The sequence below is a fragment of the Amia ocellicauda genome, chromosome 20, assembly GCF_036373705.1.
Source record: "Amia ocellicauda isolate fAmiCal2 chromosome 20, fAmiCal2.hap1, whole genome shotgun sequence".
NCBI classification, from domain to species: domain Eukaryota; kingdom Metazoa; phylum Chordata; class Actinopteri; order Amiiformes; family Amiidae; genus Amia; species Amia ocellicauda.
The window spans coordinates 8,294,212-8,307,156 of record NC_089869.1 but is presented as its reverse complement, the minus strand read 5'-3'; the positions used below and the strand labels follow the sequence as shown (position 1 = coordinate 8,307,156).

Below are 12,945 nucleotides of genomic sequence, written 5' to 3'. Positions count from 1 at the left end.
AGCTGTGGAAACAGAAATAGCCTTTCTTATCCCTCGGGAGGTGATGCCAGGGAGGCAACGATATGCCAGGAATCACAGTCACTCAACAGCTGAGGAATTACGTTAACAAGAACTGGCAGACCTGAATGCACATCAAGGTCAAAAATTGGGAAGAAGGTCAGGGTAGGCATTTTTACAGGGGAGCCAGAGGATGATATCACATTGTTTCTCCGTGAAATATGTTTGGGGGCTATGCATGATGTCTTCACTGTCAAGAATAACTTACTTTGTAGTTTTTTTTGGGGGGGGGCGGGGGGTTTGTTTGTCTCTGAGGATGTACTTCACTTTAAGTGGGTTTACTCATCCTCACCGTGAGTCATCAGAATGAACCATCATGATCAATACTCCCATCCAGCCCCTTCATCATTACCTGGCTTTTCAAAACGATTTTCATTTCCTTCCCACATAATAATCGTTGGGCGACATTGTAACCGTGCACAATCATCTACCCCCCTGAGATCGTTTTCGATGACCCACAAACATGCGATTCGTGCAGTGATTTTTTATTTTTTATTTTTTTCCTTTCCTGTAAGTTCCCAGAATAAAGTTTGTGTTTTGCAGGCAGGGCTGGGTTTGTAGCTTTAAGAAAATGGTGACCTGATACACTGCTAGCTAAACATGCAACTGAAAGGTGTATAATGTGATCATTAAATAGAAGGTCATTTTAGGGAGGGGGGAGATGGACTATAAATGTTATCCATTGGATACAACTTTGACCAATCCCAGTCATGTTTGAGACTGAATTTCTCTAGCTCTAGAAGTCTGCATATGAAAACTTTGTGATTTTTTATCACGCTTCTGAATATGATTTTTATAATGAAGTGCTTCCCCAAGGGATAGATTATTTAAATTCGTAGCTGGGGTTAATGAATTCATCCTTTTAATTTGTTTATGAAAAATGATCTTATCCCCTCACAGGTTCCCTATTGAGATTGTTGTTGCTTTGCTCAGATCTGTTGTATAGAGAAAATATGTGTTTTTATTCAACAATGGAAAGTGTCCAATTACCATGGCTGTGAAGTTTTAGTGTCTTAGATAAAATAGCACCGCCTTTGGATTGTTCTTGGATATTATTGGAGTCTGCAATTGCTGGGCTTTTATCTCCTCACAGCAAGCCTAAACGCTGAATAGAAGGAAATTTAATCACAATTGTTAACGAACATTCATAAACAGTGTTCTGGCTTATCAGCAGGAAGTCAAGCAAGGTGACTTCCTGCCAGCTGGCGCTATGAAAGTGCAGCAAATACAATGAACAATATGATTTTCATTGGGAGAATGGAGGAGTGAGCTACCTTGGGGAGCTGTACGTTACAGGAGAAAACAGGCTGAGCTCAACATCTCTGATCCCTCGCTTGAAGGGGGGCCGGCACCTTCCCTGGTATCGAGCGGGGCTGTTGTGCTGATTCAGACTTTGCTCCCCACGCCTGCCCATCCCAACACCTGCTCCCAACACTTGTGCCAGCCACGCTTTCAGCTGTGAGCTCGATTTATTGATGAGGCTGGCATGCAGAAGGATCTCCAAGATCTCAGTCCTAATCTGTCTTGTTTCGTTTTGTTTCCCCCCCTCCACTAAACAGAGTTACTTCTCCATTCCCCACAGTTTCCTTTGCTTTCTAACAAGACCAATCCAAAACCCAAGGTGTCTGTTACTTGTGTGGCATACCGTACCAGGGCCATAGAATTTCAAAGTCACAGCCTCGTAGTGAAGTACTCAGGGAAAGCGTTCTCCTTAACTGGGCTGGACTTTTATGCAAGGAGTAATGACCTTCAAAACATTGATGACCTGCCAGTATTTTCCCTGTCAGGGCCATCCGGTTTTCTGTTTGTTATTTTGGTTTGGCAGCATAACCCTAAATTAGCTTCTTGCCGCCGGTGAGATAAATAAAGAAGGCTGTCGATGCCAGATTGGAGGATTAGCCTGCCGTATTGTACCCCATTGCACTGATCCGCTGTATAAGCGACCCGTGGGTGATGGAGACGAAATCTCTCATATGAGCTAGCAGCCGGCCGCACTGCCCAGAGTTACGGTCTCCTCCCAGATTGAGAGGGAGGCTGGAAGTCATAGTAGTGGGGTAGTAGCATTTGTTTAGGGAGTGGGGGGTTGGCAAAAGTTTTTTAATAGCATGCATGGCTTACATCAGCATTCCTCTGCTGAAATAGACAGGTAGAGGGTGCAGACTGTGCAGCTGCTCCATTCCTGACCTCACCCCCAGCAGTTGTTACAGTTCGGGAGGGGCACACCGCCTGGCAAAATAGCTGAGAACTCTGCTGGGCTCCCACAAATACTGCCGTTTCCTTGGTTGCAAAGATATACAGGGAATGCTTTTTATATATATATATATATATATATATATATATATATATATAGAGAGAGAGAGAGAGAGAGAGAGAGAGAGAGAGAGAGAATTTTCTCTGGGATACGGGAGGGTGATCTTTTAGTTTCTATTGTGGGATTCATTATGGGCCAAACATTACACAAAATTTACACTTAGGCCTAGACCAAATCAGAAGTTGAACAACCTTCACAAAGCAAAGTAAAGCCTGTATCCTATGGTGCATTAATGTATTGTCAACAGCCACTTTCTACTACTTTTAAATGAAGACACGATAGCTTTTCAAGTTTGTAATTTGCGGTTTTTGTCTTGGTCAAAGTTTCGATTTGGTCTAGGCCTTCATTTGTGAATTACAGTTTCTATACAATTTCTGAACTCCGCACTTTGGTTTAGATTCATTGGTGTCTCAAATACAAGGTTATAATTGCGTCTCCATTGTTCTCGAAGTGCAGTGTGTATTGTATTGTGTGCTCTCCTTGATATGTGTCGATTACGGATCTTTGTTACTTCTTTGTTATGATGCTGCAGTGGAAGAGATTTGTCCTTGATGGTTCTCTGTTGCTATGTCGGGCTGCAGAGTAACTCAATCTGTAACTACGGAGTTCGGCTTTTTGATATTGGATAGGTTGCACTCTGAATGTAGAATCTAAAAGGTAAAGGCAGGATATCACTTTTAAAGTTACATTATAACACAGCGTCTTTTCTGCAGTTTGATCCACCAGTGGCTTAACTATCAAGGGAAGAAGGATCTGCATGTCCATTTTATGAGATGATCAGCCAGTCGATTGCAGATTTGTGAGATTCCATCCTTTTTATTCCTCATTGCACATGGATTTCAGTTATGTCTCTCTGTCTATAACTCTATCTCGTTATATACCTATTTATTGGTTTTCGGATTACATTTAATTAATAAATGATCCCATATTCACAGGTATGCATATTATAACAACATTGGACAGGTTGCCCAGGTGTGTCTATAGTTTAGGTTTGGTGACTTTTTGTGTAGTTTGTTATCAGCAGACTGGAGTTCACAAGCACAATGGAGACTAACATTGCTTTAGTGAGGTGATATTTAGTTTGGTGTGGAATGACAGGAGAGGGCCTTTGAACTCCTATCACTGCCCTCCTTTAAATAGGCTGGGAAAGGGCACATAATTCACATAAACACATGAAAGAGCATTAGAAAACACAGAAAATGATCCATCAATGATTATCATCACCTTTGCCATTCTCCTATGTGGCCCTTTTTAATAACACAGGGCACAATTTTAAATGTTAAAGTCAATTTGTGCTCTATACTAGCCCATAATTAATTCTGTCAGCGATGCCTTTTTTAAATGTCCATATTGACAGTTGATGGCTGTAAACATGTATGTTAATTATAAATACCTATAATAAGAATCGGTAGTGAACGTTGTGCATAGCATGAAAGTTGGTTTTAAAATGAAAGTGTAAATCATGTTGTAGTCAATAAGACATTTTTCAAATACTTTTCATGTTACCTACTTCAAAAGGCTTTAGTGACTCATGCTAGTGTCACACAACATCTGTCACTGAACAGAACATATTATTATTTTTTTTTAGCCAATGCAGGAAAAGTTGGACCAATCACAGCAGGAATTAATTCTGTGTGATTTGTAATTTGTCATGGATTGGTCCTAGCCTTTTGTGATTAAAACCAAGCGCTTAGAAAATGTAAACTAAAACTAGAGGATTTTGCAGGAAAAAAACAAACCAATAAACAAACACATACATGAATGAATGAATGAATGAATACATAAATAATTAAATAATTAAATAAATAAAGCCTCATGCTAGTGCTGCTGTAGTGTACATTGTGGAGGTGTTTACTGAATTCTAGCAAATCCCCCCTGCTGGCTTTTTCCCTCCCTGTGAAGGGAAATGTTCAGATTGTCTTTGGGCAGCAAAGCCTATTACAAAAACAGCTCATTCTGGTCAGTTCCACAGGACATTAGTCTGTGTTTCACACTAACATTTGTATATAAAGTGGTGGGTAGACCTTAGATAACACTGCAAAGCAAGCTACTCTCCAGATGCAAGTGTAGCTATTCATGGTGAATGTGTTTTGTAATACTTGTGAAAGGCATTGCATTTTACTGTGATAAGAGGACATAGGAAATGAGGAAACAGCTTGAAAAACAAGTGAAACATTAGCAATGTTTTGTGCGGACCTGTGTGCAAACCTAGATAGCCCATTCCGGTAAGTAAATCTGATCTTTACGGCACTACCGTTTCTAAACATGACTAATGGCTGCAGCTTATTGATTTTAAGCTCTTTGTCAGATCCGTCCTTAATGGTCTAATTTTTCCTGATTCTTTGCTTTCAGATTTAACCTGAAATCTTCCAGCTAATTGTATAAGGCTGACGTCTTGGTCATGGTCTATGTCTCAGATTTGTATGTGATTTTTTTTAATTTTTTTTTTTTATTTTCAATCATATCCTCTTTTTTTATACGTATAGTGTCCTGTGTAATCAGGATTTATTTGCTTTTTAAAATTGTATTGAAAGCTGGAGACAATGGGAATGCAGATTTGACTTCACTATAAGATACAAGGTCCAGGGAGATGGTATGTTGTAGAGACTGTGAGTTATCCATTCTTGAAAAAGCATCCAGGGCAAGCTATATACTTTCTGTGTTTATTTTGTGGGCTGTGGTGACATTAAGTATATCATTTGAGAGGATGACGTTTATGCTTTAATCTGTTTTTTTATGTGGAATGTTGACAGGAAGTTCCACTATATATATATATATATATATATATAACGTGTTTAAAAAAAGACTTGGTAAAGTCTGTTTCCGCCTTTCTTTTTAATCATGAGAGATTCAATTTTACAAGATGAATTTATAGAGGTATAAAAATAGTGTAGTATTAATCTTTAATACTAGTTACTGCTTGTATTTTGTATAAATACATATTTACACAATATTTACTTGTTAGAGTTAGAGTTGATTTTATTGCTGTCATACCTACTCTTGTGGAGATAAGAATTGACTTACTATAATTCAAAAAATGCCACAGTGGTCTTTAATTTAAACAAGTAAGCCAGAAGCCTTGTTTTAGTATGAAAACATGGATTTTGTGGTACCTCATCCCGAGCTATAGCAGTTTTCTTCCTTTCTCACTGTATCAGTGTTTTGGTGACCCCACATACCCTATATGTATATCGCCAAGAGGCATATTGTAAGAACTGGAGTATAAGAGAAGGTTAATTTTAGCTTTTTTCCAAGCACAAAATATAAAAAAAAGCCCAACAGCCTTTTCTTTTCTTTTCTTTTCTTTATAGAATTCTCTGAATAAATCCTTGCCCTTACAATGCCTTTAACATTATATATTATAAAAATAGGGTGAGAGAGAGAAGCGCTGTATCTACTATAATGAATAGTCAGTTTTGGCACCGCTTCCCCATCTGTTATGTTACATACCTCTTGTAATAAACTCTGGGGGTGGTTGCTTTATGGGAAACACAAGATCTCACAATTAGCTTCGCGATGCACGAGCTGTTTGAATTGTGTTTATAGGACTCTTCTCATACTTACAAATGTGCCAAGTGGTTCAGACACAGACCTCTTCCAATTCAGGAAAGACCCAGAGATGCCTGTAGCTGATACATTTGATCTGCTTATGACAATCATCTTTGAACTTTTATTTTGTAATTTTTGGGATGAAACCCTTTCAAAGTAACCTTGTTTTTTAATTTCATTTTATCATTATTGCTATTATGATTGGTTCAAAATGTCGCCACTAATGGAGTCGACAGTTTAAATGATAGCTCTTGTGCTCAAATTGTGACGGGAAAGCTTTTAAGGGAAATTGCTGCGTTAGACATAGGAGTTTTAGAAATATAGTAAAACATTATTTAAACAAATCTGGCAGCCATCATATTATGTTTAAATTACTGCCTTTTTACTTGAGTTAATGCAGCAATTAGACCAAATGGTACTGAGTAAACTGATACAAAGAAGTGCGGTATGCCATGTTGAATTGAATCTGTAATTTTTACTAGCCCAAAGAAAGGAAAAAGACTGTTGATTTACGAGTGTCCATTTTTGGGGTGTGTTGGTATGATCCGCTGACAAAGTGCGAGGGCACGAGAGAGTCTTTGGTCGGCCCTGCAGCGGGGTATCGGGTGGCTATAGAAGCTGTGAGATATCTGAGACCTAATAACGCTCTTCCTGAAATACATACCTGTCATTGCTTCGGCTCAGCTCCTGGATCGACCCACGGATTAGTAACACACGGGCGCCGTCTCTGAGCACATTCCACACAGCCGTCCACAGATGCTCTTCCTCTGACAAAGCCTCTTCCGTGCCCATCCTCTCTCCAACACATTAGAGACCAAAACAAAGCTTTGTTGATATAACTGCTGCTTATATAGGACTTCCGTTGCCAGTCATGGTTACTTATCCTTTATTGCAAGGCAGTTTGGGAAGGAAGCTATACAGAAACACCAACACCAGTCAAACACCTTGTTTTTGATGCATTAAACAAGGATAAATGGATGAGGGCTGCCATTTCCTGATGATTTATAATGTGCTGCTCTCTCAGTGAGGAGATGGGGGAATAATAGGACACCTTCTTTATGGAGTCAAACTCTAGTCATTGCAGAACTTCATGGTAAATTTATATTCAATTTATACATTGATGGTTGGTCATTTGTTTTCAGAATCTGAAGGCTTCTGACAGTCTCCAGTTTTTTTCAGTTAGGTATTGGAATGAACCTATCCTTCTCCTAACCTATGACTGTAATGCATTTCTAGCGTATCTTTGTTGTGTCTATACGTGTTCAGTATTTAAAATAATAATTGATTATTTAATGATGGATTGTCAACCATTCTTTTCCATGAAAAATCTGCTCCATTCACCCACTTTTATTTCTGATTTCACAAGGATTAATATATATATATATATATATATATATATATATATATATATATATATATCTCAAAGGCCTAGTCTATCACCATTCAAAATAGAAATTCCTTTTGCATTGTTGTGTACAGTAGTGTTATATAACTAAGTACTGCTAATCTAAATACACTGACCAAAGGGAAAATGCAGCGATATGTCTGTATTCTCCACCTTCTGCAAGATAGTGGCTCTTTAGTGCTAACTCCTGCCAGAGTGATCCATCCATTAGGCCCATCAATACACCGTTAGGAGTATTTCCTGAGTTGAAGTGGCTTTTGCTTATTTCTTCAAAAAGCCCTATATGATGAAAGAAGACTGTTAGGGAAGCCAGTTATTAAAAAGAAAGATAATCATCATTTTTTAGGGTAGGGACTGGTTTCCTTTAACCCTTTGAGACCTTAGAGTGATTTTCTAAAGCCTTTTCAATCAAGGACGAAATTCCTGCCTTACGCCCTATGCTTGCCGGGATCGTCTCCGGCTTCCCTGCGACCATCACCAGGATAAGCAGTTTCAAAAATGGATTAATGGATGGATGGATGGACTGCTATAAGTCTTTTGAGCCAAGTGTTAAAGCAATATAACTTGATAAATAACTGCAATATGGCGATAAGAACTGTATACAATATCTGTTGTCCATTTTATCTGCAAGGTTATCAGATCCACTTTATTAATTACACTTTTAGTCAGGTTGTATAATTCCAACACCTGACTGTATGTCACAGAAGCTCCTCCACTGTGAATAACAGAAAAATGAACATCATTCATAACTTGATGACGGTTCTTTATTTTTAAACCATTTTGTCACTGAATATGGATTATTGGGTACAGTTGAGTAAACTTGTACAAATATAGTTTGCAATGTGGGCCTGGGATGCTCAATAACCAATGCAACGTGTGTGGCAATGTATTGTGATTGTTATGTAGAAAGCCATGTTCAATGCTAGGTTATAAAAGATAGGGCGCTCTAATTTGTGGAATATTTAATCAAATCTTGGATGACAGTATGCTTTTAAGGTTCATAAAATATCAGCCACGCTTGTTTTGCTTGCAACTCTGCACAATCTGATTTCACTTTCACAGCAGCTGTTGAGATAAGTCTTCGCTTTTGGCAAAGCCTGTGCCAGAGATATTGAGATGTATTTTAACACGGTGTAATAGCCTTTGTAAGTGTAACAAAAGAAAAGCATAAAATGCTCTCAGACCAGGCTTTTACGTGCAAACCATAATGACATACAGGGATTAAAGAAAAGTGCCACATAAGATTGGAATAGCCATTACATTACTATTGCATTTAGGTTCTACACATTCACATAATTATTTCATATTATCCTATATATTAACAGGTAACACGCTACTCTATATGGGAGTACAGAAGCCTTTGTGAATCGCTCCCTGACTGTTACATATTAATTCAAATTCAGTTTTTGACATGGTTTGCGATTGCTCCACTAATGTGCCATGGCATGTCCCACATATTCTGACACCACACTGGCCCCGAGGCTCAATCTAAACTGTTGCACTTTTGTTGTGCAATGTCGTTCTGCTCACCTCTCACATTGGTCTGAAAACATAAAACCCAATGTTGTAAAAGACGTTCAACACCACCTTCAAAGCTGCCGTGACTCTGGAAGCCAACACTTGGTTTCAAAGGTGAAAAGCATGGGTTTTTGATATAGAAACTTAAAAGCAAAACTTTGATGTTGGTCCCACATCTGAAACCCCATTAGAGGAATTGTTGATGGTCAAGTGACGGAGGCTCTCTGTCTTGGTCCTCTCTGTTGTAGTGTGCGGCTGTGACCTGGCCCAGGGGGGCTTCTTCATGAAGAACGGGGATTACCTGTGCACCCTGGACTATCAACGCCTACACGGCACCCGCTGTAACGGCTGTGGGGACTTCGTGGAGGGAGAGGTCGTCACGGCACTGGGGAAGACATACCACCCCACCTGCTTTGTCTGCACCATCTGCAAGTAAGAACATTTAACCCCATCGTGGAGTTTGTAACACCTCATTTTGAGTTTTTATCCTGTTATTCCTTTCTTTCTTACTTTAATTTTTTTGGCCAGTGGTTCCTCATGAATAGTCAAGTGTACAAATAACTGGAGTTACTCTCGGTAAAAGTGTTTTAAACAGGTTGGGGGGTAAATGTTAACATGGTTTGAATGAATGCACACACAAGCCTTCACACAACAGTGCCATCTAGAGAAAATGAATAATTCAGTTGTTTTTTCCCAGGTTGGTTCCATTAGTCTCTCAAATTAATAAATATACAAACATCTTAGAAATTCAAATTTGAAGCTTTGTCCAACAAACTGAAGGCTGGTCTCTTTTTGAACGGGAACACACTGTTGCAAATTAGATTAGTGGTCAGATTTAATGGAGTTACAAGCTTTTTTCTGATGTATGGGAGCCTGCATTAGTCCTCTCACTGCTGTCTTGGCTCATTACGGCAACAGTGAATAAACCTCATTGTGTTTTCTCAAGGAAGCTTTTTAGACTTTGCAAGTGCCAAACAGGCCTCTTGAAAGGTTTTTTGGAATCGTGTTTAATCTTAAAATATCAATTTTCCTGACAGGAAGCGGGAGTTGTTTCTCTCTGAAGCCCGTTAACCTTGAGACAAATTGTATCTTTGCAGACGACCGTTTCCCGCAGGAGACCGTGTTACCTTCAATGGGAAGGACTGCCTGTGCCAGCGCTGTGTCCAACCAATGTCTTCCAGTCCCAAGGATATCAGCAGCTCCAGCAGTAAGTTAAGGACTCTTCTTTTCAGTACTTTAGATGTTGTGGGAGCAGATTTACATGTGTGCGCTTTTGTAAAATGGCTTAGTAGAGCTTCCCGTTTTATCTTGTCCATTTCCATGTGTCCCTCCTTAGCTGAGGAGGTCATAGTGGTTGTGTCTCCCAGTTGAAATAGGACAGGTGTCCGAGAGCTCCCCTAAAGTCAGTAAATATGAAGAAATGCCTCCATTCTTGCACAAACAGATTGCAGTATCCGATTGCAAGAACACTTTGAGCAGTTTACGCTGCAAAACAAAACCGTTGGCATTCAAAACAGTCAGCAAGCAGACCCCTGTGGCTATCACAGATTTGAAAAAGCCTTCATTGTGCAGGCACTGTTTTATTTGTATTCATGTCATCATGCATGCGTGTGTACAATATCTTACAAAGGGTGTATGTGTATTGTACTGTTTTTATAAGACTATTCTCAATACTAGAGCAACACAAAGTGCAGTTCTTGCAATTCAGTGGTAAAAAATAATATGATTATGTTTGTGTATTACAGATGACCTGGTGTTTTTTTAATGTACTTAAAATGTAATGAAAAAGTGCTACTAAAAGGTGATATACACCTTTTTTTTTTCTTTCTCCCTGACCTTCAGCGAAGACTACAGTGAGTTTAGTCACGGGCCGTGTCCCAGCATTGACAGATCTCATGTGAGGCAGGGCAGTGCACCCAAACATGTGAACAATCTCAAGAGATCTGTATCAAAGTGAATGCATGACACTGCTAATTACAAGCCTCTTTAACATACTTTCTTCCACGGAGACCAGACAGCTGGGCTGCTTAGACGAGCAACAGTTGGCAGTTGGAGTCGGCACCACAGTTGCATCACCTTCACATGTGACGCGTTTCTCAGTTGGAATGGGTTGCTGTAAACTGGACTAAGTGTATTACTTCCATGTAGGGTCTCTTCATTAAAAAAAAAAATCGCTAGCACTTCAGAATGTATTGTTTAGTGTTCCTGTCCCAAATATAGTGGGACAAAAAGCTTAATTTCAGCTGCATGGAAGGAAGCAACTTGGATTAAAGTGGGATCTGTGGTTCTGCTGTAGAGAAAGCAGTTACCGGGGGGTTAAGAGAGTTGTATTTCACTTCTCTTGCCTATAACTACGTGTCCCCTACTACCTGGTATTATGGCGTTTTAATGAGAAGTAATGGGCACGATTTGTCTGGTAAATTGAGGTCACCAGACTCACTTCACCTGCCTCCCAGTGGCCTCTATCTGTGCGAAGGTGAAGGATGTGAGAAACAAGTGAATTAATCAACCCAAATCTTACAATCAAATCTAAAATGGTTCAGATTTGTCGTGTGAACAGTGCATCACATTCTGCCTTTTCAATTTCGAAGAGAAACCACTGCACCTCCTTCACGCTGCAGTATAGGAGCCTCCCTGGTCTGGCCACTCTTCCGTTTCCGAGTCCGACATGCCTGAAGGGAGAACAGCTTAATCTATATTTCATTTATTTGCCCCAGCACACAAATACAACCAGACATAGTTCAGTATCAAAGCCGAAGAGTCAAGGTTGTAGCTGGCAGTGTGAGATTGTACACAAGAAAAACTATTGTCTCCAGGAAATTGTGGAATTATTTGAAAACAAAGGAACCAGCCTGGTAAAACATACTGTAAAGTCTTCCCAGACGATTCAATTAAAAGATCTTTCACATCGTACCTCCAGCCACTGAGGTTTCTTGCACTCTCTTCAGCTGGCTTCTGTATTGCTTGTGTCTCGGCCTGTCTTGCAGCAGCGCCATCAATATTTGACCAAGAAGGTGTCTGGTTAAAATATTTATTTGGTAGCTGCCCCAGACGCATGATTTCATACTTGACTTGATTCAATTTGAATATAGGGAAGGACACTGCTGCATTAGCTGAGCTCAGCGTTGCCCACTTTGCGATAGTGATTCAAGAGCAGTTACTGAAGAAAGCTTGCTAATTCAACTAACAGTCTCCACGAGAGAGTCCATTAGTGTCTGCTAGAGAGCCAGGCTGTAATAAATCTAAGACAGACACCTCAGCATGGTAATAGCATAGCCATAATGTCTTGTATCACTGGGCTAGGCAGATGATTTATCTGAAAAAAACACTCACCAAATATCTTATCCGTGTCAAATTGACACACAAAACCTAAATTGTTGTTTTTAAATGTTATCTCTTTTCTTGTTTAGTTTTATTATACAATTATATAAAGTCATAAAATCATGATCATATTTATATTTAAAAATGACTAAAAAGAACACTGTGCAGAGCAATATTTATTGTTGGGTTGCAGTGCGTGCTCTTGCTTTAAACAGTTACCAGAAAATGGGTTGTGTATTTGAGATATTTCTGGAAAACAATGAAACATTATTTGTTTATGTCAAGAATGAACAAAAACTGGTGTTATAGTTAATGCCGTGTCAGAATAATCTTGTGTTTCTTTACAGAGTTTGATCTATGTTATCTTCAGTAGTCAAAAAACTTCTTAAGGTGTTTTTGCTGCTGTCATCCCTTTAGGTGAGATAGCATAATTGGTCATGAACGTGTCAGATACAGTATTTGGAAGTAAAATGATCCTTTTTTTCATTGTGGTGAACCTGCCCGGTTGTTGTCGCACATTTGTGTCTAGGCGGCTTATTATTTTGTACTTAAATGATATTACGATGGATAGAAGCTCTGTCTGAATAGCCCTCGGGGACTTATTAACAGGGCGACAGTTACGATACTTGGTGTCTGAAATGCTGCAAAATGGGGGCTGGAAAGTCCTGGCGTTTCCCCAGAAATCATAAACTGTAATTTGCAGCAATAATGGGATTCCTGCTCGAGTGTTAAATCCTCTAGTGAGGCATTCTCTGTTTGTGCTTATTGGAGCGTGGGCCACCAG

The 12,945-nt window shown here is 39.5% G+C and overlaps 1 protein-coding gene across 4 annotated transcripts in view; it reads left to right on the top strand.

Moving 5' to 3' along the window:
* ablim1b (actin binding LIM protein 1b) overlaps positions 1 to 12,945 on the top strand; it is a 128,303-nt gene that overhangs the window by 60,851 nt on the left and 54,507 nt on the right. For 3 of the 4 annotated variants that reach the window (XM_066693225.1, XM_066693223.1, XM_066693221.1), the window contains exons 3-4: positions 9,089 to 9,272; positions 9,938 to 10,047. In XM_066693225.1, coding sequence (XP_066549322.1) covers positions 9,089 to 9,272; positions 9,938 to 10,047 — 294 coding nt within the window. Of the gene's footprint in view, positions 1 to 4,497; positions 4,594 to 9,088; positions 9,273 to 9,937; positions 10,048 to 12,945 lie in introns of those variants that run through there. The other variant, XM_066693224.1, reaches the window with a different exon arrangement.